Below are 25,901 nucleotides of genomic sequence, written 5' to 3' on the forward strand. Positions count from 1 at the left end.
TTTTATCATCCTGGTAATCTTTGTATTGTACTATATACTGGTACAGTTATACAGGGAAGCTGTCAGAACTAATTACATTTTTTGTGACATTGCTACCAATTTTAGTTATGTATATGTGGTTGGGGCTGCATTAGGTTTAATGCATTGCATTTTATGCCAATTTTGGGGAAAAAGTTGATGTCCCAGGTTGGTTTTTAAAGGATTTGTGATCAGCAGAAATATGGTCTTCATTGCTGCTGAAGAGGTGTATCATTACGACTCATGCTTGTAAGGGCCCTTGCTTATGAGACTTCACACCCGGAGAAGTTATCTCCTGATGTCATCTAGCACTGAGTCTTGATTGTTGTAGATGTATTGTTTTAATTTTTTATTCCACCTGAAATATTAATGTTTTAAAGTTGACTTTTTTCAAGGTTTTGTGTTAATAACTCTTTTCAGTCTGTCCAGTCTGTAGCATGGGATCAGCAAGATGCTTCTTTAGTTTTTAATATGCATTCAATACATGTTGACATTTTAACATAGTGTAGAAACCAAGAAATTCAAACCTGAAGTGTTCATTTATCCAGCCAAGCTTTATTGAATGCATGCAAAGAACCACAATAAGGACCATAGTAGTTATATTACCTATCGTAGCTCAAAGGGGATATGACTCTACACTGCTTATATATACGTTTCTCTACACCTTCCCCCTCCTGTCTTTGAAGTAACTTTCTCATGATACTCCAGGACTCAGACAGCACTTAAACCTTCCTTTCTCATCAGGACTTTAGTGTAAACATTCACCATTTAGGGTTTAGTACAGGAGGGGGAAGTATCTGTGCTTAAGCAAGTGGGATGGTCAGAGTTCAGCATGTGAAAGCTGCTATCAGGCTCCATCAATAGTAACAATGTCTCTTTGTAGTGGAGTTGCTGGAGTACAAGCTGCAGCAGGAGCAGACACTGGTGAGCGATCTGCAGAATTCCTTGAGAGCGGAGCAGACCAGGTCAGCTGAACTGCGTGCTCACCTCAGGACAGAGCAGGAGGCTGTATGTGAGCTGAAGAAGGAGCTCTCTAGCTCCAGCCAGGAGCTGCATACAGCTACCAAGGCCCAGCAGGAGCTTCAGAATGAGATCCAAAGGCTCAGGTACAGTTTAGATTTAAGGAAGCTTACATATGCTTTTGGTCTATCATTTCTATTTTGAAAGTTACGCCTTGCATAGTTCAACGTTCTGTTTTCTTCTGTTGTGTATTGTGGCCACTTATAGTTGTGATGTGCAGAGAACAGAATTGAGGCCACAAGGCCTAATAAATGTATTTCATTAGCATTATTGGGCAGGTTGGAAGATAGTCATGTATGTACTTTGAGCTTACGGCATTCTTAAAATGTTAAGAATTTTTAGCGAATGAATGTAAAGATTCAATTTCAGAATGATCTGATGCCTTGTAGATCTAAGCTGCAGAATGAGGAAGCTAAGCAGCAGACAAGCTTGGAAGCAATGGAGAAGGAGAAACAGAAAATTTGGGAATTGCAGCATGACCTGGACCAGGAGAGACTAGAATCTCAACAAAGACTTGACCATGAGGGAAAGACACATGAGGTACACAACACTTTACATTTGTTTAAATATGTTTAAACAGCCTAGTGATTTCAGTTTATACAAATGTGTTACATTCTCTTAACAGAATGGGCAATAACTAATAATGAAATTAGAGTAATCCCTAGAATCAATTACTCAGTGGTGAAGCTTATTTTCTATTAATACATTTCTGTATCTAGGTTTTCATTTAGTGGAGTCTTTGATCTAAAGGTCAGCTGTTCATAATTCTTGAGTTTATTTTCCTTTCCATTTTTCCTCTTTTAAATAACATTTGTTCAATTCATAATTTTATCATTGTCCTCAACTTGTCAGAGATAAATTCAACTTATCTTTTTCTTTCCATTAAATCATGCTTTTCCTTTGCCTATTATTAGTATCTGTAAAATGTATGGCTCACTCATTTTATATACACGTGTATTGATTAAAAAGGTTGAGAACGTGCTTTGACGGAAAATGCTCTAAGCCTTTTCTGCTTTACACTTCACCCTTCCCTTCTACAAAATTCTTCAGGTGCTGCGGGCATCACTGGAAGAACGCAACCTCCAAAACAGCCAACTGTGTAGTGCTCTAGAACAAGAGCGCATCATTTCCAGTAATCTGCGCAAGGAACTTCAGATTGAGCAGTCCCGCTGTGAGGCTCTCATCTCGCAGGAGAGGAGCAAGCTCAGCGAGGTGCAGCACCAGCTCGAGGAAGAGCGGGCCCGTTGTGACAAGCTTCGGGACAGCCTCGGCCATGAACAGCAGCAGCTGGTGGAGGAGTACCGGCAGAGGATGAAGGAGGAATCGCTGCGCAGGGAAGGCGCAGCTAGCCAGGACAGAACATTCATTCAAGAGCTGCAGGCCCACCTGGAGCAGGAGAGGGCACGCAGCGTGGAGCTGGCTGCCATGATGGAGAAGACCCAGCAGCAGGCCATACAAACCAAACGACAGCTGGAGGCAGACACCCAGCAGACCCGTGAAGGCCTGCTACAAGAGCAGGAGGTCAGTGTCAAACTGCGCATTGCTCTAGAGAACCTGCAGATCCAGAAACAGGAGCTGGCATGTAGCCTGGACACAGAGAAGCAGAGAGTTTCCCAACTGCAGGCTGACCTTGAAGCACTGCAGGAGAAAATCAGGGCTATGAAGGAGAAGGAGAGGACCCAGGAGGAGCAGAGGGAAAGAATAAGAAAACAAGAGCAGCAAGAACTGGCAGACAGAGAGCGCAAACATGCGAGGACCGTTGAAAGACTGGTGAGGATTTTGGCTTCCATGAATCTCACCATTTAAGCTCTAGTTCTAGAGCTTTTTTAGGTGATACAGCAAAATAACACATACAGTATAAAGTACTATGCACAGCAATATTAACATCCTAGTGTTCAAGTTTAGCATTAAGATTTGATTAACCTTTTTGAAAAATTTGAATATGAAAGTTGTTTTCTGACCATTTTTGTTTCTTGTTTCTGACTGTTTTCCTCCCTGGGCACATGCTAATTGGGTTACTCTTGTGCTTTACTTTTCCACAGCGTGAGATGGAGATGCAGAAACAGAGGGACCAGCAGCGCATGAAGCAGCTCCAACAGACTCTGGCAGAGCTGGAAGAACAGGAGAGGGAACTGACTTCACAAAGACTGCAACAAGCTCACACACCCAACCTCCGTCCAGCTCGTGACACAGACGCTCTCCTGCGGCACCACCAACAACTGCAGTTCATGCAGCAGCAGCTTCAGCTGGCCACGCTCCGACTGAAGGACTTCATACACAGTTCCCAAGACAGGTAATGGAGTGGTGACTTTAAAAAGAGCCAAGTCACCTCTGTGTAGATAAACCTTAACTTTGTAAGGAAGCTTTTGCCTGGGTAAATATGTTTTGCAAATGCATTTCATACAGTGTAAGAGAATGGATTTAAAAATATTTTAAGTATGGAATGTCCATATTTATTAATCAATGCTGCAGAAAACAGGAGTTTTCTACATTGAAAATGTATTGGTTTTACCCCTTAACCATTTCTTTGCATACTTATAAAAACAGGCATTGTTTATAACAACCAAAAGATCGCAAGTAATATGGGCAACTATAGTGTAACTTGTTGGGTTGCTAATAGCGAATTGATCCTAGGTTCCCTAAGATCTAATCTTCAGTCAATTCTTGAAAGAAGTCGGAATACTAGCTTAAAAAAAGCAGCCTCTTCCAGACCTCAACAATCCTTTGTGACAATAGTGGACAGATCTTTTATTTCTATTGAAATGTTTATTAGGGGTGGACCTGGTCAGAGTCAGTCTGAAGAAGAGGATCTGCAGTACTTGTTAAGTACCCTGAGCAGCCTGGACAATGACTTAAAGATGCTGTGCTCCAGCATTCAGGTGAGTGGGATGCAGATGTCTGGCATTTTACAATGAAGTGACAGGTTGACAAAGGATTGAATATATACAGGTTCTTCGTATTGGCTTTTTGTGCCCTCTAAATGGAATGAAAGTTTCTCGGCAAATCACCTGTCAGGTCTTGCTGCATTATCTGAGGAATATGTTTGGGGATTGTATTTTTTTCCAAGCACTGTTGTTCCAAGATGGTTTGCATTGGAATCATTTTTACTTTTAGAATACCAGTGACTGCAGTAATATACTACGTTTTACCTAGTGATCAAATATGTAGTTGGTCATTTACTTTGCTTTGGGCCCTAAGGATAAACCATGGGAAATGTTTAATTGCCAATACAATTTTAGGCTTTTGAGTGCCATAAAACTTTGTAACATCACACTTTGATTTTACGTTGCATATAGTGATGGACCTGCACTTTCATTCTAAATAAATTCTAAATGTTTTTAACAGAAAACTGGTTAAAGAATGGAAGCACAATTAGTTGAGCAATTAAACTAGTGTTTTTAGCTGGTAGTTGTTCATTGTTACACAGGTGAGTGAAACTAAACTGGTCTGTTGATCTTGTGAATCAAAATGATAAAGTTTGTATTGTGATTCTGAGCCAGTGTTGTGATGAGTTTCTTGGATTCAGAACATTCTGTTTTTAAGTAAAGACAGTTTGGTTTGCATTTTGTTCAACCACTTACAAATGAAGCTTTGTTTTTGGTCATGAACAGTTTTCAGCTAGCACATTGACTAAAAGTAGATGGGATGTCAATTTATTTGAAATATGGCTAAAAGAAAGATGTAAAGATTGCTCTTAAACCTGAAAATTGATGGTCCTATAAAGAACCAAAACAAATTACTGCTGTGAACGACTGCACTGAACGAAATGCTTGTGAAGGTAATGTTATGAATAAGGTGTGATTGGATAGGCAGTTTGAATTCCCTCGGGAGGGGGATCAGAATACCTCCTGGGTATCCCTGCCTGTCGTAAGAGGCGACTAAAAGGGTTGTGTCAGGAAGGGCATCCGACGTAAAACCATCTTGCCAAAACCATGGTTGCAAAGAACACAAAGCACATACCGGATCGGCCGGGGCCCGGGTTAACAACGTCCGCCATTAGTGCTGTGTCCCAACAGGGTACTAATGGAAATTATGCTACTGTGGGGAAAACTGTAGAGTGGGGGCTACAGAAAAGAAACAAGGTGAAGGGGCCTGGAAGGAATGTTAAGTCAATGAGAGTGGGGAGTTGGAATGTTGGCACCATGACAGGGAGAGGGAGAGAATTGGTTGAAACTATGGCAAGGAGAAAAGTGGAGATCTTGTGTGTGCAAGAAACCAAGTGGAAAGGAAACAGCTCAAGACACCTAGGAGAGGGATACAAGATTCTATATGCTGGAAAGAGTACCAAAATGAATGGAGTGGGTGTGATAGTGTGCAAAGACCTAGCAGACAAGATAGTGAGGGTGGTTAGACACTCAGACAGGATTATCAATGTACAGGTGGCTTTTGAGAGTGGGTTATGGAATATCATCTCTGTATATGCACCACAGGTAGGAAGACCACAGGAGGAAAAGGATAGCTTTTTGGAAGATCTCGAAGAAGTGGTTAGCAGAATCCCAGGAAATGAAATGGTGGTAATTGGAGGAGACTTCAATGCACATTTAGGAGAGAAATGCCCAGATTATCCAGATGAACATGGTCAGAGAGGGCTAGGAGAGAGAAATGAAGAAGGAGGAAGGCTACTAGAAACACTCCAAGCTCTTGAATTGTTTGCAGTGAACACAGGGTTCACGAAGAATTATGAGCAAAAGGTGACATACAGGAGTGGAGGCCATGATACCCAAATAGATTACATATTAGTGAGAAGAATTGATAGAGCGAAAGTCCAAGATGCTAAAGTCCTGCCCTATGAGGCTGTTACCAGACAACACAGGCTACTGGTGATGGACATCACAATATTGAAGGAGCGAAGAATAAGGCAGAGGAAACACCCAGCACGAACAAAAGTGTGGAAACTGAGAGAAAACAAAGTAGATTTCAACAGGCTGGTGAAAGAAATGAAAAACAACACAGAGGAAACAGAGGAGCCTTCAGTTGAAGAAGAGTGGACTGAGATGAGCCACATCCTAGAAGAGGCTGCTACCAGGGTTTGTGGAAAGACAAGAGGAGGCAGACCGAGGGAAAATGAAGAGTGGTGGTGGGATATGGAAGTTCAGGAAACACTGAAGGAAAAGAAAAAAGCATACAAGGCACTGAAAGATGGCACTGGAGAATTACAAGAATATAAGAGACTAAAGAAGGTAGCAAAAAGAAGTGTAGCAAGAGCAAAGGAAAGAGCCTGGAAAGAATGGTATGAGAAACTTGAAACAAAGGAAGGAGAGGACCAAATCTACAAGATTGCTAAACATAGAGCGAGACAGAAAAAAGATATTATCCGGGTGGCGGTACTCAAGGATGGAGAAGGCAGAGTCTTGATTAAACAAGAACAGATCAAGCAAAGATGGCTAGAGTACTTCAAAAATCTGTTAAATGTAGAAAATGAGAGGGAGAACCTAGTGGAGGCAGACGTAGTGTGTGGACCAATCCAAGAAATTTCAGTAAAGGAAGTGACAGAAGCTATCAAAGAGATGAAAGTGGGCAAAGCAACTGGACCATCAGGAATAGCAGCAGAACACTTTAAGAACCTCGATGAAGAGGGGATTCAGTGGCTGACGAGATTGCTAAACAATATTGCAAAGGAAGAGAGAATTCCAGAAGAATGGACAAAAAGCAGTATGGTTACCATCTACAAGGAGAAAGGAGACCCAATGGAGTGTAAAAACTATAGAGGAATAAAACTTCTGGAACATGGATTGAAAATCCTGGAAAAAATTCTGGACAAGAGACTCAGGAAGATAATCAGGATCCACAACTCACAATTTGGATTCTCAGCGGGGAAAAGCACAACAGATGCCATTTTTGTGATGAGACAGTTACAGGAGAAGACACTAGAGAAAGGGAAAAAGCTGTATGTGGCCTTTCTGGACTTGGAGAAGGCATATGACCGTGTGCCCAGAGAGGTGGTGTATTGGTGCTTGAGGAAGAAAGGAGTACCAGAAAGCATGGTGAAGTTAGTCCAAGCAACCTATAGAGATACAACTACAAAGATGATAACACAACAGGGAGAGACAAAAGAGTTTGAAATCACAGTTGGAGTACACCAAGGATCAGCACTAAGTCCTTTCCTTTTCATAAACATTATTGACACACTGACAGAGGAGGTAAGAACAGAAGTGCCTTGGGAACTCATCTTTGCTGATGATGTGGCACTGATGGCAGACTCAGAAGTAGAACTTCAGGAGAAAGTGTTCAAATGGCAGAGGAGTCTGGAAAAGGGTGGACTGAAAATGAATGCAGAAAAATCTGAAATAATGGTAATGGAGAGAAGAGGAGATACTATGACCAATGTTGAGGAGACAAATGGAGGAAAACTGAAACAAGTTGATGACTTTAAATACCTTGGATCAAAACTGGTAAAGGGAGGAGAAACACTGGAGGCAGTAAAACAAAGAGTGAAAGCTGGATGGAACAAGTGGAGAGAAATAACTGGAATAATCTGTGACAGGAAAATTCCCAGAAAGTTAAAGTGCAAAATGTACAAGACTGTGATTAGACCTGTATTACTATATGGAGCTGAATGCTTGGCAGTTGGAAAGAGGGAAGAGAACTTGATGAGAAGAACTGAAATGAGGATGTTGAGATGGATTCTGCAGATTTCAATGAAGGATAAGATCAGAAATGAAGAAATCCGTAGACGATGTAGGGTGGTGGATGTGGTTGAGAAGATGCGAGAAGCGAGGTTACGGTGGTATGGACATATCATGAGGAGGGACGTTGAGGAAGTAACAAAGAGGGTAATGGAATTTGAGGTGGAAGGTAACAGAGGAAGAGGCAGGCCTAGAAAGAGATGGATAGATTGTGTGAGAAAAGATATGGAGGTATGTGAAGTGAGTGAGGAAGATGTGCTCGACAGAGACAAATGGAGAAGAGCAACCAAAGCAGCTGACCCCAGGACAGTCTGGGACTAAGGCTGTGAAAAAGAAGAAGAAGAAGAAGAGGATAGGCAGTTTGAGTAACAGTAATTAGATGGATATAAAAATCTCCTAGAGTTCTTCAATGTACAAATACAGCCACAAGTTAGATTTTAGTTTAATTTATTTTACAGTTACAATTGCACTAGTTAACCATGATATCTTAATACTGTATATTTCTCCACAGTAGTATGTAAACAGTTTTTGTTGAATTGTTTTGGTTTCAGGTTCTTGCAGAATGTGAATTATGTAATCAATATATCTGCCTTACAAGCTCTTTGGTTTCAAAGCCACACATTTGGAATTGCAGATTGTTTTAAGACGCGGCTCTATCACTCGGCAAAAACCCCTCTTCTCGTATAGGCCTGAATATGATATGCAGAGAAACCCTCTTTAAACAGCAAGTATATTTGATATAATTAACGAAGAGCTCAATAGGTGAAATCAAAAGAATGTTTTAGTAAATTTGATATTTTATCCTGTTACTTATTTTAAATTACTTTCTCTAAATTAGTCTTTGATCATTTTAATTTAAACTTGTTTCATGCAGTTTCCAGTAAAGACAATTGGGGTGGCAAGCTTCAATGTTTATGAATATAAAACTAGATTGTCTTGACATCCCTGCTAGTATGTGAAAATACAAACAATACACGGGTCTTTTCTAATCAAGAAGCAATACTGTCATAGTTTGTCTAGTTTATATAATGTTTACAGAAAGAATAAAAGCACCTAAATTTTTCCACTGCAGAGACCAGCACAAACCGCTTCAAACCTAGCTGACCGATTGCTGAGAGAGAATTCAGATTTAACCTGCCGTTTGACAACACTGACTGCCGATAAACTGGAGCTGAAACGCTCTGTAACCCGCTTGGAGAAGGAACTGTTGATGTACACGGAGCAAAGGAAAGCTAGAGACCAGGTAACTGGAGGTTCACTGGCTCTTCAGTCTTCATTCTAGTTCCCTTCAAACTGGCATACCTCAGCAGTGCTCTGTTAATACGTTTGCTGTAGATATACATCAGATTTTAGAAATATTTGAGCATTGAGTTTGCGGGTTGTGTCCAGATGAAGCTGACTAGGTAATCTGTTTTGATGATGTACTTGAGCACAAGTACTGTATAGTGTGGATCTTTAGAATGAGAGAATTGAGTTGTATGTCAGGTATTATTTATAGCCATTAATCAGCAAGTATTGCTATAGTATAACTTACAATCAGATCTTATTGAGGTCTTGTGGTATTCTGAAGTAAGCATAGATCTGTGGTCATCTCCGTCATGTTTACTAGTCAAAATTAATTTAAATCAACTACTCCATGATTGAAATGGCGTGTTTGCATGTGATCATCATCAATAGTGCAATATGTGTCCAAACATATGGTACATTTAAAATATTCTCTCATACATAATTGATTAGCATCTCTAAAGCCTGGACAATTTATTTTACATTGGAATTAATCAGCCTTTATTCATAAGCAATATGGTTTATGATACCTTTGTATGCTTCTTAAACTTTGCCAATGTTTTTGTACCTTTCCCATTAAATGTGATTTGGAACATCAAATACTGAGTGAAATGGGGTAAAAGCATTTATACAAGTCTGAGTTAAATGTATAAATCATTAAGAGCAGTCAGTTGCACTTCATTATCTTTGTATTCCAAAGCTGGAGCCAGCTAATATTGTCCCACTGTCTGAGAAGCTAGCTTGGCAGAAGGAAAAGGCAGCCCTACAGATGGCCCTAAAGAAAGCAGAATCTGAGCTTTCCCACGTTACTGCAGAAATCGAGAACAGACCAGTTCATGAGAGCTCCAGCAAGGTAACCATCTCCAGATTATACTTCAGTGTGTTTCTTCTTTTGCAGTTAAGAGATAGGTCAATAAACAAAACTAAAGGGCACCACTGTTTTTTTAGTTTGTTGTTGTTTGCAGTTGTGTGTACTATTACAGTTTTTAGAACATTCTCCATATACTGAGCATTAAAAGAAACTTGAAAAACTTGAAATGTTGATTTCATGTTTTTGGTGGGGGTTGATTAATTTGCAATTTGATTAATTGCTCAATTCTGACTGTCTTGAGAATCACAACTAATTTAAAAAAAAATTATAGCAGGTAAACCAAAGTGATAAATTGCATGGTATTTCACTTTTAAACAGTAAAGATAAATTGTAGATTGCGATATTCTCGGCTAACAAATGCACAAAAGCATAGAGAATGGGAACTAGAATCCTGTAAGTCTAACAGTCTTGTTGAATAAAAGAAACATAGAGGCTTTTGAGGGCTTTCTGTGTTTTTGAATTAAAGCTGAGCATTGAGGTAATTTTTATTTATTGCCTTTGAGCTGTAAAACTGAATTGTGCAGAAACCCGGTCATCAGAATTGGGGACTTGCTGCTTGGCTAAGTTTGTAATCGCCTCATGAGTAAGAATTAAACCTGTTAAATGTTTTGGCCTGATAAATTAAAAAAACAAACCAATATACCTTGCTTCTCAAGACATCGACACTTTCATTCCTTTGGTATCTTGGAGGCTAGATTGTCACTTCACCTAGGAACTGGAGCAAAGTCCTCTACTATACTGAATGAAGATTTTCTGTAGACCATCCTAATGAATCAGTGAGTGTAGCACAAGCATGCGGAACGATGCACTAATTGTTCTGTACAATGAACAAATTGATATGAAGGTAAATATTCAATCAACGATGTCTAGTTGCTATAGATCTTCACTTGTAGAGGTTAATAGTAACCTGATTGTACACTGCAGTGCTCCACAGAATTACTCAAATTTACTCAGAGGCATTTTGCACACTGTCCCTCAGTCTTAGTGTCAATACAACTTGACTAATCACAACTCCAATTTATGCTGTACAATCTCTATAGTTGTAGGGTCTTGTAAATTAAGGTTAAGCTAGTAAATCCCATTTTAATAACTATAATATATGTACCTGATGTATATTCATTGATAATGTACAATGGAGCACACTTTATCCATTTTCATTCAACAATAAATAAAAATATGAGGGGCAATTTGGTAGCAAGTTCAAAGGATAAGCAAAATACTGGCATAACTGCTAGTAACCTTTTTTGTTTGTGTTTAAACAGCTACACCGACTCTATGGGAAGTACCTGAGGGCAGAGAGCTTCAGGAAGGCACTGGTGTATCAGAAGAAGTACCTGCTGCTTTTGCTGGGAGGGTTTCAGGACTGTGAGCAGGCCACCTTGTCCCTGATTGCCAGAATGGATGTCTATCCCTCTCCAGGCGACCTCCAGGAGGCAATACGTTCACAACCGATCAGCAGGTTCAGATCTGCAGTCCGCGTCGTCATTGCCATATCCCGGTAAGTATGGCCAGGCCAGACTCTGTTGCACAACTGGCTCCATTACTGTTGAAAGCTAAACTGAATAGTGGGAAGAATGCAGTAAATAGTGGCACTCGAAAGTGACAACATGAAAATAGTGCTGAGTCTCACTTGTTGGCTTGGTAGAATAAACTGAAGGGAAGTTGAATAGATTAGAACTGAAAGACTAGTAACAGCTCATCAGCGTTTTCCGCCTTGTGTGAATTGTTTATTGCAGTGACTTCAATATTGGTTTGGAAGTTAGGTGAGAGCCAGCAATTTTATGAGGAACCCAACATGTGTAGCCTTGGTATCCCCCAAATTATTGTGTTGTGTGGTAAGCCAGTGATGTGTAGCTAAAATATAAAGCATTTTACAGCTTTTCAATCATGTAATTTAAAGCCACTCTTAGAGCTACGGTTACCAGAAATGTCTTTGGCCATTTTGCCGACTAGCAATTGTCAACCGTTTCTCTGTCTTCTCTTGCACAGATTGAGGTTTTTGGTTAAAAAGTGGCAGAAGGCCACCAGAAAAGGTCAGCTGCCTACAGCTGTTGTAAATGGAGCTGAACACAGCAAGGGTAAGTGGCTAACCAGTTATGGTAGTATGAAAAATAAGAGGTGAATGTTAAGTGTATATCCAAGTCCCTACGATTATCATTTTTCATTGTAACGAGTGCATTCTAGGAATTTGATAAACATTACTCTTTAAGGTTTTTATAAAGTTATAGACCTCAATACATTCAATTCAACTAAACTTTTTATACTTATACGGGTGCATAGTGAAAAGTGTTTCTCATTAGTCTCTCAGGTGCAGTATATAAATAGAACAGAAGACAAGACAATAGAAAGTAACACAATAACAGTGTAGTCAAAAACAGTGCAAATACGCAAACAGAAAAGTATATAACGGACAAAAACGGTGCAAGAGTAATTTGTGAAACAGTGCAAAAATACCGTGATTAATAAATATTACAACTGGTACAATTTCGGCTTACATTCAGTTGTTGTGTATACAGTATAGTGGTGTTGGAGTACAGTCATTGTGGGTATAGGAAGAAGTGAGGAGAGATCATAGTATGATGGGAGGGAGTGGGGGCGTCACTAGCTTAACAGCTCTGGGGAAGAAGCTATTTTGGAGTCTAGTTGTGTGCGACTGGAGCATCTGGAACCTTCTGCCAGATGGTAGGGGGACAAACAAGTTATGAGGGGGGTCAGACATAATTTTGGTGGATTTTTTCAAACTTCTGGTGGTGTATATTTCCTGGATGGATGGTAAGGCACTGCCAATGATGTGTTGGGCAGTTTTAACCACCCGCTGCAGTGCTTTACGGTCGGATGCGGTGCAGTTGCCGTACTAGACCGTGATACAGCTGGTCAGTATGCTCTTCACCGTACATCTGTACAAGTTGGTGAGGGTCTGTGGATGCAGGTGTATTTTCTTCAGCCTTCTCAGGAAGTACAGCCTCTGTTGTGCCTTCTTGATGTGACTGGAGGTGTTGAGTGCCCATGTGAGGTCCTTAGAGATGTGAACACCTAGGAATTTGAAGTTATTCACCATCTCCACCGCAGACCCTTCGATGTAGATAGGGGAGTGGACTTTTCCTTGTCTCCTGAAGTCAGCGATCAGCTCTTTGGCTTTGCTGATGTTGAGACATAGGTTGTTGGTTCAGCACCAGTCTGGAAGTTGTTTTATCTCCTCCCTGCAGACAGTCTCATCCTACAGGCCCACGACTGTGGTATCATCAGCATACTTGATGATGGTGTTTGTGCTGAACTTGGCAGTACAGTTGTGGGTGAACAGGGAGTAAAGCAGTTGGCTGAGCACACAGCTTTGAGGGGCACCAGTGTTAAGGGTGAGCGTGTTGGAGGTGAGGTTGCCAATCCTGACAGTCTGGGGTCTGCTGGTGAGGAAGTCAAGGATCCAGCTACAGAGGGTGGTTTCTAGACATAGAGCCCTGAGTTTGTAGCAAGTTGTATGGGTATGATGGTGTTAAATGCTGAGCTTAAGTCAATGAACAGCATTCTTGTATAGGTGTTCCTTTTATCCAGATGGGTTAGTGTGGTGTGTAAAGGTATAGAAAGTGCATCCTCTGTGGAGTGGTTTGTGCGATAGGAAAACTGGAGAGGATCAAGAGGATTTGGACTGATGGCTTTAATGTGTGGAGTAAGTAGTTTTTCAAAGCACTTCATTATGATGGGGGTAAGTGCAATAGGGCGGTAGTTGTTCAGGCATGTGGGGGCTGATTATTTAGGTACTGGCACGATGGTGGTCATCTTGAAGGAGCTAGGTACAGTAGCCTGGGCCAAGGATATGTTGAAGATGTCAGTACAGACATCAGCTATCTGCCAGGCACATGTTCTGAGTACCAGGCCAGGGATACCATCAGGTCCAGCAGCTTTTTGTGTGTTCACTCTACTTAGTGATTTCCACACATGTAGCTTGGATAGTGTGGGGGGTGGGGTGGCAGGGGAGTCAGTGGTCCAGGTGGTTGGTTCAGGGTTATGAGCTTCGAAGCATGCGTAGAAGGTGTTAAGCTTGTTTGGAAGAGAGCGCTTACAGGGCTTGTTTTGTTCTTGTAGCTTGTGACTGTATTTGTCTTGCCACATGCATCGTGGGTTAGCGTTGGTGTTGTGGTGTTCTATCTAGGATTTGTAGTGTTTCTTGGCAGATTTTATGCCTGCTCTTACATGGACTGTAGGATGAAATGCACATCATTGGGCATCGTGGACTCTGGCAGTACAACAGCTCAATATGGGAAATATTAATGTGAGATAGAAATCTTTGGTTTATCATGCATCATCTGTTCAGATGTGGTCAGAAGCTGTCGCTTCACTCATTAGTCTGTCATGAAATTTCCCAAAGAAATGTAATAAGATAAGCATATGTCTCAATCTTACGTTTACAGCTTTCTCAGTGCATGAGGAAACTGTAGTATAACAGTATAACATCTGCATTAAAAATCATAACTTCGTTTTTGCAGTCCCTGGCATCAGAACTGAAGTGCTGAGACCGCATCACTCTGGCCTCGTCTTCAACTCTCCGCCCACTCGAGACTTTGGAGTTCACCAGAGGAGTCTTGTTTCACAGGTGGTCTCTTCACCCAAATCACCTTTCAGGCTTCATAACCGGTAAGAAATCTGCAAAGTCGCAAGTTAGAGACTCTGGTCCTTCTGATTTTTTCTTTCCCATTGTGCTTTTACCTTTATCTTTTAACTGTTACAATAAGGGATCATGTACTTGTGACTTACGGAGATTTGAATTTGTAAGGCAGTGCATTGGAAGAATTTATGAATTTTGTAATTACCTCAGGGTATAGTGGTTTGTGTAGGTAACATTTATGGAGATTCACATTATTGAAGTGCATGTCAGCACAGTCCTATGTGATTTCAATATTCAAAGGGCACAATACCTGCTAAAGTTCATCAATAGCTCATGGAGCCATTCGGATCCCATGTAATCCCATGGTTACTGGAGACACGGCCTCTATTTTCTTAGTTTCTCTGAAGGAGCACCCCTCACCCCATTACTGTTGGTGTTAGCTACAGTATTTAAATGCTCCATGTAGCATCTGCTTAATAGAAAGCTTGGCTCTTCTACACTTTCATTTAAGCTAAGAATAAACATCTAATTCAGAATATGCTATAAACATTAAGTGGTTTACTGAAATGATGGGTTTTATAATCTACAATTTATGTACAAATGCATAATGTGTAAAATTAGTGCTTACCTGTCTGACCTGCCAGATGTCTTGCAGAAAACAATTTTCCTTTGTGGCCTCTTTCATTTGCTTTAGTTTACCTTTAAGCAGCAGTCTATACCCACAGGACTGACTTGAAATGTTAGTTAGGCAAAAGAAATGCCTTGGAGTAAACAATTCTTAATTCTGGTCCAGTTTTGGTCTTTCCTTGAAATTTTAAAGACCTGTGCTATAAATCCATGTGAACTCTTTACCTCAGGTCTTGCCCTAGTTCTATCCTGCTGAAAGCCGATCAGTCCCACAGTCCATCCCAGGACCCAGAGCACTCCCTGACAGAGTACATTCATCACCTGGAGGCCATACAGCAGCGTCTTGGGGGTCTGCAGCCAGGTGAGGAGAGGGAACCAAAATAAACCCAAAGAAATAAAATTGAATAGATTATCAACCTAATAATCACATGGGGGGCAAATTATGACATGAAGTTTACTTTTTCCTTATGATTATCTGCTTTCTGTGAAAATTACTATCGTAATCTTTAATACATTGTACTTTGACCTTTCAAAATATTAAGTTGAATAATTTGTGAAATTACCAAATATTAGTTGTTCGGTGATGTTTTATCTAAAAATCAAGGCATTTTAGTTTTCTTTTTTCCAGGTAAAAATATTTTTGAATTCCAAGTTCCCCCTTGCAGATTTTTAATGCGTTACTATGTGTCAGGTAGTGTCATTGGTATGATTGGCTGTTATGGGATTGGTTGTTTGAGAACTATAGTGTCTGCTACCCTTTTTCCAGTACAACTCAGGTGAATATCTTTTGAATCACTCCCAGTTTTGCAGGATTGCCAAGAAATTACATGTTTCAAAAGACCAAATTTGTGTGAACATTTGCTTATCTGGACTATAATGGTTTATACAAGAGTCAGTCTAAATCCTTGATCATTTTGGCTGTTTTTGTAAGTGTGGTAACCTTTTTTACTTTAATACATTGCCATCATCTTCTGCAGGCTCTCCTGCTGGGCTTCCCTACTCCAGGAAATCTAACCGATGAAGGAATGTTGAAGTGCCCTCTGTTTAGTCTGTAGAAGCTTCTTTATCACTGTATATGTAATGAACAACAGATTTTTAATAACTTTTTTTAGTTGTATCTTTTAAATTGCTGAATCTGAAGTTGCCCGAGAAAATTGAATCACTTTGAGGTGTTGATATGAAAGGTTTGAAGGACTGAAACCTGTTTTTGTTCTGTAAATATTTACCTGTTTTCTTAATGCCTGTTTACTACACTTATTGCACATGTTCTATAATTTTGTAAATGAAGCCAAATAGGTTGATCACTGTTTGAATGCACAATGTTTAGCACAAAGGTTTTATTTTTTAAAATTATTTTTTATGTTAGCATTTCTACTAAATAAATATTTTAAAGACAATAAATCTTGAAACTGGTGGTATTGTCATTGAGTAATAAGTGTACAGTACTTGTTCAGAACCTTAGTATTTTTCATACATCAGTAATGAAAATACCCTTATACTTTAATAGTATTCTATCCCTTTTACCCATGTACTGATTTCTAAAAAACTGCATGGGAGGTGAAGCATATCTGAGAAACCTTGTATTTTCCCTACTGTGGCTACATGGTTCTGGTAGATGAATTGCCTGCCCTGTGCCCTAAGATTGCTTAAATGTTCTCTGCACAAAATCGAGAAACGATCCATTTCAGAAGTGACATTTTTTATTGAAGTTCAGACATCCTGAGGAATTTGACAGGGGTTGAGGGGTAAGTTCTTCTGTTTGTTGCGGGTTAGTCTCGTAACCAAATCCATCTTGATTTTTCCGTTTCTTACACAAGGCCACCTTATGGAGGAAATGCAAATTTTAAAAAAAAGTTAATCCAATTAAGGTGCTTCAGTATTTAAATCTCACTTGACTACAAGGCATTGGGCAAGTATATTCTAAACTCTTCCTGAGGGTGCATGCAGTCTAGGGGATTTCAAACCACAAACTAATTTACTTCCTTAGAGGTCTTAAGCAGTTGAAAAGCATCTAATTAAAAGTTGTATGGTCATGGTCTTGATGGCTGTCAGAGGTGGTCATCTGTGGAACTTGTCCAAAATAACTATTAGTTCAGGTTACAAATGGCATTACGAGAGAGGTAGGGAAGTCTAGAAGTGTTTCTTACCACATTTGTAGAGGGTATTTATTTTCAGTAGGTCAATGGAACTGGGGCCTTCTCTCTGTCCAATTGGAACATTAGGGTTCGGTTTGGGGACAATTGTAGGATCACCATCCTCTGAGAAAGCGTATCTGCATAAAAACATTTCAATGTAAAGTTGATTACAATTATCAGTGCTGAATCTACACCAATAGCAATGATGACCTGTATGACAAGTATAATGACAATTATCCAGCTCTTAGACACTTCATATACTCCTCCATTCACCTAGCTCGTCATGGTGACCTGAGGAATGCTGTGAATGCATCAGAATTCCCATAATTCACTCAACAGTGTTGATTTTTATGCATTTTATCCGCTGACTAGTTTTGCTGTGTCACTGGGGGGGGGGAGTATTCTTGGATCGTAATCTGTAAATCCAAGGCTCTATTGAAGTAAAACTGAATCTTGCAATCTTGAATTCCTTTGCTATGATTCATTTATAAGTTAACAAGTATATTCAATTCTAGGTAGAATATTTTTATTCAAGACATGTTATTAAAACTAAGCCATTTCTTTACTGTTACAAGCACTGGAAGCTTAGTTCCAGTGCTGCAATTTCTATTTGTCAGGATGTCACTACAAACTATTATGACTTTTGACAGTTTTAAACCTAAAACCATAATAAGCTCTTGCTACTTCATCTCCTCTTGTCTTTACGATCTTTTAGAAAAAGATGTGCTTAATGGTTAGTTGCCTTCAGTAAACAGTTTACTGTTTTTCTGTAACTTAATCCTTCTAATTCACTCTTTCTTTACCAGGAATGCACATTTCCTTTTATGGCGATACTTACTTTCCATAATGCATGATAGATCCATAGTCATAGGGAGTATTCAGATTGTTTGTGTTGTACTTCTCAAAATTATAATTCCTGTCTGTGGGGACAAAATACAAGATGACAGCTGTTAGTTTTTTTTATTCTGAAAATATTTTCTGGTTTCTGTGAAACTGACAGAGGATTATGCTGTTCTGACCTTTCATGATGTTTTCCCACATGATGGTAACATGGTTGTCTCTGTCGGAGCGAGACTGTTCATGGACGAAGCCCAGAGCGTGCATGAGCTCGTGGGAGGCAATTCCAGACCACATGCAGCCTGGAGCCTGCAGTGAAAGTGGCTGGGCTCCACCATTGACACCAAGGAAGGACCAACAGCTGCATGATAGGATATAAAAACCATGGACTTTACAACTGTTTCAACTGCTGCGGTTATTAATAAATGCTAAAGCTCATTAACTGTGAAGATTTCAAATTAGATGGTAGTTACCTCTATGACAAACATTTTGAATGGTTTTATTTTAAAATGGATATATTTTTCTCTATAATTCTTTCCCACTGACCAGTAAAACTCATTTTAAGAAAGGGCTCACCCGAATTTAGGCTTAATGTCCAGATAGTTGGTCTCATGGCTGCGTGGAACAAACTTCACGCAGGTGCCACTGGAGATGTCCTGCATTCCCATCTCAACGGTTATTCTGTCCATGTCGTCTGTGAGATTAGAATAGCAGACTGATAGGCCACTCTCTGTACAGCTGAATGCTTCAAATATACTCTGAGCATGAGAAGAAACTAAGTGCTTATAACAAAAGAATTCAGTTTTCAGAAAATGTTTTTTTTGAAGCAGATGCACTATTTTATTGAACAGTCATAGGTAAGTTTATTATAAAAATGACAATTATTCATAACCAGAGATACTGCTGTGAAAGTAAGCATTAGTAATTATATGTAAGTGCATTAAATACTGAGCACAGGAGGCAATTTTTAAAGTAAAGGGTTGTGGGAATATGAAAGAAACTAGACAGCCATACTGATGAAGCTTATAGGTATTATAGGAATACTTGAGCTTCTTAAAGTAAATGGTAAAATGAAATTCTTGTATCAATAAGCTCCTGGCTACCAAATAGAATAGCTGGACCAATTACCTTTTCTTATTTGTAACTATTCTAATGTTTTAATTCACAGGCTATTAGTGTTCATTGCCAAACCACATCCATACAATGCAGGGTGCAGGTACTGTCTTGTCGGATTCTGTTCCATTCCTCTGGGAGATTTGAGCACGCATGAGCTGGTCACTGAGCGCTATGACTACACAATGTCCCAGCTCCTCCAACAAGTAAAAAGGGGCTCAGGTCTAGGACTAGGCGGTCTAGGTCATAGTCACATTTTTATCGGTCAATGCTGTTACATGTGCGTACTGTTCTACAGGAATGCTGTAGGGTGAGGATCAGCCCATGGGAAGGACAGAAATTGAGGTCCAAGGACATGAGCAATGTAGCGTTCTTTAGCATCTAGAAACCCAGACCATCTCACTTGGACTTCCCTATCAATTAGTATATCATTCATTACATCTGTGACAAATTCCTTGATGTCCATCTGCTTGGTTTACACAAAGCCTTAATTCATTGCTAAAGAGGGCTGCTGCTGGTGAGTTTGGATGGTTCATGAGTCATGAGATGATTTAGTGATACACTCTTGATCAAGGGTATCATGGTCAGTCATGGGTGATCCATCAATTCATTTTCTAATCATTTCTTCAAATTGAGGGTTGAGCTGGATATTGGCAAGCAATGGGTGCAGAACATAGTACACCCTAGAGAGGATGCCAGTCTATCACAGGGTAAACACACAGAGATGCAAAGACTTATACCAGGGCCAATTAACCTGCCAGTATGTTTTTGGACTGTGGATGGAAACCATCAGGGACATGGAGATAACATACAAACTCCACAGAAACCTCACCCCAGGCCTTGAACTAAACCCAGTATGCCAGTGCTGTGAGTCAACAATTCTAACCACTCTGCTACAGTGGCACCCTGTCATGAATAACTTCTTAATCAAAATCAAGCAGAAAACATTATCCAAAATCTGTGTATGTTTCCAAAAACATGCATACTGTTTATAGGGCAATAACCTTCTCTTGGTGCTCAGTTTACTTCATGCTCATAAAAACAAAGCTTATGTATCTATTTTTTTCCAGAGCAGAGAAATGGAAGCTGTAGTAGTTTGAATGGGAAGCTGCATCAGTGTAGGTTAGCTGCAAAGGAAGAAATAGAGGTAAATTGCATGCTGAAATGAAGCAAGAAAATACCAAGTTTTGTCTAGGGACCCTGCTTCAGGTGTCTTCACACGTGTTTCATAGTTTTTTTTCTCTTTTCTCTATGTAATGAAACTACTTAATTATACCATGAAATATATACTAATCTACTACTAAATAATAATAATAACTACTATTTAAATAAACTACTGTGTAAAAACAACTTGCATGGGATGAAGATAAAACTATTGCCAAAAATACTTTCAGTGATAACCCAGCTAAAGCAAAGAAATGTAAAAATTATCTTGTTAATGTGCAAATATTAAATAAAATGATGTAGTTAAGGAGGCCTGAGGATTGATACCTGGAAGATTCTGGTTTGAACTTTGGCTTTGCGCAGACTCACTACATGTTAGTTTGCTCAAGCTGACTCCTGTAAGATTTTTCTCCACTTAGAAAATGCTTTCCAAATGTAGCTGAACAACAGCAGCAGTTTTTAAAGCATAGCTCACAATCTGCAGCATGTCTGCTGGATGGGGTAAAAATATCTGCCAAATGACTCTTATGACTTCCATCCATCCATTTTCTAAACCACTTTATCTAATAGAGGGTCGCGGGGGAGCCAGAGCCTATCCCGGCAAGCAGAGGGCACAAGGCAGGACACACCCTGGCTGGGACGCCAGCACTGTGATTATTTCTGTGCTCTAAATTCACTCGGAAGTTAAAGCACCTTGGAGGAACAGCTATGGGGAAAGTGAGTTGATATACTTACTGTAATCCGGAGATATGATGTAAGGCACGTACACATAGCCATCTACAGACTTCGGCCAGAGACAACTATTCCCCTCGCAGATAATTGCGCTGCGTTTACTGGGCACGGCGATGTCTCCTTCTTTAAAGGTTAAGCCTGCATGTTTCGAGGACACTGCATGCACACAGAGAGTAAAAAATTGCATGGATTGCATCATAGTTGGGAGCACCTGGAAAATCTTCGCAGAGCATCTCTTGGCCTGTATGGGGATTTAGTCATTTCATTACCCATTTCCCAAGTTGGGTTTTTTTTTTGTAGTGCCATTTGTGCTCATGACTTTCTGAAAACAATGTTAGAGCTCTCAAGACCTCTTTCCTGTTGCTGTATTCCACTTTGCAAAACAATAAATATTACCAAGAAAACAATGTGCTATTTTTCCGTGTCTGTTTTTTCTGAAACCTCTTACTCTACTACCATTTGACCAGCTGCTGTACAGGACACCCTGCTTGACTCTCCTGATCCAGGCAGCTCTTGGCCAGCTCCAGACTACCCTTAGAGGAACACCAGCCAAAGTTGTCTTATGATATACAGTAGCCTTGGTCTGAACACCTCTAGACCATTAAGCCCAACCTGCTGTCTGCCAGAAGACCTTTGCTGGCTAAGTCACTGTATTCCATTATTTGCTTGTATCATTCATTGGTACTTTTTAAATTTTCTGTCTTTCACTGCAGTGCTGCCTTTCTCTGGTCATTTTTGTGTATTCTGATGCTACAACTACAGTATGCTTTTTCTCCAACAATGTAAGAGTTTGATTCTGTGTAAGTATTTCACTTACGATGATATTCATTTGTCTCCAGGATTTTGTCCATTGCATTCATGTCATTTTCAGCCACGCGCTCTCCTGTGTGAGAGAAAAAGTTTGTCTTACAGCTTTTTTTTTCTGCTAGCACAGTCTCTGATGCTACTTGTTAAAACTCTTTAAAAATTTCACTCTTATATAGTAGCAGTTATGACAATTGTTTTCATCCACCTATCATGATCAGTTCAATTGTCACTTCACATGCAAAATATGTTGCATAAAGGGACAGAATAATCTCAAGTCATTGTTTAGCTAGTGACATTACTGTCATGATGTTTGGCTCAATGAGTGTGTCACTTGCTTAAATTCACTCCCACGTGTGTGCATGTCCTGTTGTGCTGTTGTGTCTTAGTTAAAGTTCTGAAGGACTTATAATGCTCCTCAGCAGCGACAGACATCAGTGGAAGGTGGTGTCTCTCCTGCAGTGTCAGTGAAGGAGTACCTAATTTACTTTTTCCAGAATGGAACTGCTGAGAACTGTATGTGTAGAAATGATGCTGGACCCGAACAATGACTCACATGTACAGTAAGTATAAATATTGACGTTTTCCCTCTGATTTAACTAAACTCCCTTCACTTGACAATGCTGGTTCCTGCTTAGGTGGTATTTTTCTGACACAATGAGATGAACAAAGCCAGCCAGCATGATATCTTTCTCTGTATCAATAAGGAATTACAGTACCTGTGTGTTTTGTGCTCGCTATACTGTAGGTCTATAAACAAAACTGCCTTGTAGTAGGACTCAGAGTGAATGAATCTTAAAGTCACTTATAAAATATAGCTGTTCGTAGTGTGTTTCTACCTGGGAATCACCAAACATACTGGGAAAAACATTTAGGGTCCCTGTTCCTACTCAGAAAAACAATTCTTGAGAAATGTTGCAGAAAAGTAAAGCTCCAAAAAAACACCCACTTTGTTGTTCACCCTGTGTGTTTTTAAAGTATTTGTGTAGTTTACAGATTTGTTCTTTGTTTTCCCTTTTTCTGTTCATCTGTATGAGTTTTTCCCAATCTTCTCTGTTTCTGACTAGCCAATGCTGTATGAAGTATGCTTGTCTAATATGGGATAGATTAATAAGGCTGGTATTAGTCTGGCTGGACCAACAAATACTTAAAAAAAATACCCTTCCACCTTGACTTTGAAAATTGTCAATCAAAACTAAATTTGAAGACAAGCAGTTACCTGAATATCCTCTTTTAAACCTGTGATTTTCTGTAACAGACGAATTCTGTGAAGGAAACATGAGACAATTTACAAACAGGGCAATGTCGAATGAGGTTTTGATTAAAGAAGATACAGGCATGGCTTTTATTAGTTGACATTAACTACCTTGTGGTTCACCTAATACTGTATCTTGTGAGATTATTTTCATATAACTGCCTTTCATAGAAATATCATACCAAAGAAATTTGAAGACAATTCCATATATATAGAATGTATATAAATTAAGTGCATTAATTTATTCAACACAATTTGCACAGCAGCCAGTGTCTCTTAAAACCTAAAATGGAACAAACCTTCTATGAATTGGAAGTTTTATTCTCATCCATGAAACAGCAGTGATAATAAAGTGTACTTTACCTGAATAGGAAATGCATAAATGGATGCCACGAGGCCCAGGAGGATGAAGATCATGGTGGAGTTCATTGCACAGCACCAAACAGGTCCAACTCCAGCTGTACTGCTCTGGGTCTGTCCCAGCTATGGCCATATATACTCCTCTCAACCCTAAGTGCTTTACAGGGGATTTGCTGATGCGCGACTTTCCTACAAGTTTCAGACAAGTGACTTGCATTGCACCTATCCTCCAATTGTCACCTACAGATCATGAAGTCATGCTGATATTAACATAGGCCCTAATTACAACTGCTGTGAGTCAAAACTCACCTTGAGAAAGGGGCTTTGGGATTATACCACACCCTGTAGAATAAGCATTTTTTAAAATGGGAATTGGGTGGATTTTTTGATCCATCTTCTCCGATTAGTGTGACGTGGTCTTATACTACTAACTTGCTGCTTATGCAATGTTCCATTTGCTTCATATAAACATTATTTTTCATTTATCTTTCTTGTTGGTCTGCTTTTCCACTATACATAGATTTGTTCTAAAAGTTAGTTTTATACCATTTGGAAAAAAATATACAGGATCAGTCTGATTTCCTTATTTATCATTGCCTGAATGAGTACAACAGGGGTTCTTTCCAGAAACTGCAGGAGATCTTCAGATAAAATGGCCTCCTGTTAGAATTGTACTCATGTTTTCAAGTTCTTATCTCCTTCTTATCATGACCATTTCAATTTAATGATCAAACACTGTGGTTCTGAAAAATAAAGTTCTCCCACACATGGCAACAGAACTTTGATTCTGTGAGTCCTTTTTATGGTAACATGTCCCATACCATAAGCAGTAAATCACAATTCCTGAATTTTAAAATTATTTTACTGGGTGGGGGTGCCCCCGACTAGCTCTGTTGGTAGAGCATGAGACTCATAATCTCGGGGTAGTGGGTTCATGTCCTGTGTTGGGCACAAGGTTCTGCAACCAAAGAAGTCTCCAGTCATGACAGTTCCCCATACTACTGGACCCAGGCTCCTAAGGTCAAGAGAGTGAGACAGCCCCAGTGCAACAGCTTTCCCACTTAAAATAAGTTCCCACACAGGTCTCAGTCATCATCGGACACGATAGACAACCAGCCAAGACTGGGTGGGGACAAAGGTTACCATACTTCTGCTTTTACTGTTAACATGTTGCCAAGATTTTAAATAAGGAAAGAAAATGTATACTGTAGATAGGTAATTAAACTGCAGTAAAGATACATGGTGATGAACAACTTTGTATAACTGGAACCCTGCTGCTTTCTTTTTAAATGTCCCCCAGTCTGTGTGTTATCTCTTCTCTATGTCCCTTCCCAATGTAATTCCAAGACAAGGGTTGGTTCTTCCACAAATCTGTCCACCAAGACTAGTGCTGGAATAATTCAGGTGGACTTTCTGCACAATTTCCATGGATGGCAAGATTATTCTACACCTTAATGTGGCTTTGTAGTTAAGTCATACTTAGGTTTGTTATAGCATTGCTGAATACAGTATTTTATAGACTGAAAACTGATTAGGTAAGGCACTCTGAAAGTCTACATACCCTTTTATAATTTTTCAAAATCATCGAACCTTTCAAAATTTTACTTTATTACTGACATTTGCCTTTAGTAACGCCCCATGAAATCATTGTGCTTACAGTGAAAGAAAGAAGCAGGTGATGTTGATGATGGTGATGGTAACCTATTGAAGGAGCTGCCCACATCAGAGTAAATTCTTTCCTCCTGTCTTTCATGCGCAGCAGCTGCTCCTGAGTTAATCTCAGCAGGATGTGCCTGAGCTTGGAAAAAATGGGACTTCTATACATTGGTTCCCAAGACAGTGAGCTATAATTATTATTGGGTTGTTGCTGCCCTGGAAACAATGTTAGTTGGGGGAGCCTACGGTCATTTTAATAATGGAAATGAACATAAAGTAACAAACTGACTGGGGAGAAGTCAGTAGAACACCATTTCAAAAATAACTGGGGCCAATGTCTTCAAAATAATTGTATATAAAATGGGGCTTTTTGTTGCTGTTTTGTGTATGTGTGCAATAAATGTTTTCACTTTGAAACTGGAAATAGAATTTCTAAGTAGAGAATTTGGGGAAAAAAATCTTTAAGAGCTGTATGTTTAAAATGGTATTTTGTGGCACTTGGTTGATTTATAAGGCTTTCTGCCAAGGTAGTGGAAACCCAATACTGTGTTGTGTCCTGGAGATCTTACAAATGCCTTTATTGATTTGTGCCCCTTTATCTCAGAACAACCCCCCCCCCCAAGATACCTTGATATTCTCTGATGAATGGTGATGGGGTGTTATTTAACTTATAGAAACTACTGGAAATCAAGCTGGTGGCAATACTGTCTATTAGACAAAGATTTCAGGATTTTAATCAATCTTTGTTACGATACGCAAGTTCAGGTTTTTCCAATCACCATTCTTGTTCACAGTAGAA

General features: G+C 39.7%; 2 protein-coding genes across 2 annotated transcripts in view; one reads left to right on the forward strand and one right to left on the reverse strand.

Moving 5' to 3' along the window:
- Positions 1–16,447, forward strand: part of pcnt (pericentrin) — a 73,518-nt gene extending 57,071 nt beyond the window's left edge. Inside the window, exons 44-55 of the mRNA XM_088607322.1 lie at positions 902–1,124; positions 1,428–1,578; positions 2,089–2,808; positions 3,081–3,331; positions 3,812–3,917; positions 8,737–8,907; positions 9,649–9,801; positions 11,082–11,317; positions 11,809–11,897; positions 14,301–14,448; positions 15,277–15,407; positions 16,024–16,447. Coding sequence (XP_088463448.1) covers positions 902–1,124; positions 1,428–1,578; positions 2,089–2,808; positions 3,081–3,331; positions 3,812–3,917; positions 8,737–8,907; positions 9,649–9,801; positions 11,082–11,317; positions 11,809–11,897; positions 14,301–14,448; positions 15,277–15,407; positions 16,024–16,067 — 2,423 coding nt within the window. The 3' untranslated portion in view covers positions 16,068–16,447. The remainder of the gene's footprint in view (positions 1–901; positions 1,125–1,427; positions 1,579–2,088; positions 2,809–3,080; positions 3,332–3,811; positions 3,918–8,736; positions 8,908–9,648; positions 9,802–11,081; positions 11,318–11,808; positions 11,898–14,300; positions 14,449–15,276; positions 15,408–16,023) is intronic.
- Positions 16,448–16,728: 281 nt separating this feature from the next.
- On the reverse strand, positions 16,729–23,576 carry LOC148648928 (hatching enzyme 1.2-like). Its single transcript, XM_088607321.1, has 9 exons — positions 23,450–23,576; positions 23,051–23,096; positions 21,845–21,910; positions 21,031–21,183; positions 18,595–18,712; positions 18,201–18,379; positions 18,020–18,101; positions 17,194–17,318; positions 16,729–16,868 (listed from the first exon to the last, which is right to left on the reverse strand). The coding sequence occupies exons 1-9, from the start codon at positions 23,513–23,515 to the stop codon at positions 16,855–16,857; spliced, it is 849 nt and encodes a 282-aa protein (XP_088463447.1). The 5' UTR covers positions 23,516–23,576; the 3' UTR covers positions 16,729–16,854.
- Between the last annotated feature and the right edge of the window lie 2,325 nt (positions 23,577–25,901).

This window comes from Lepisosteus platostomus, chromosome 14 (genome assembly GCF_059453375.1).
Source record: "Lepisosteus platostomus isolate fLepPlt1 chromosome 14, fLepPlt1.hap1, whole genome shotgun sequence".
Lineage (NCBI taxonomy): Eukaryota > Metazoa > Chordata > Actinopteri > Semionotiformes > Lepisosteidae > Lepisosteus > Lepisosteus platostomus.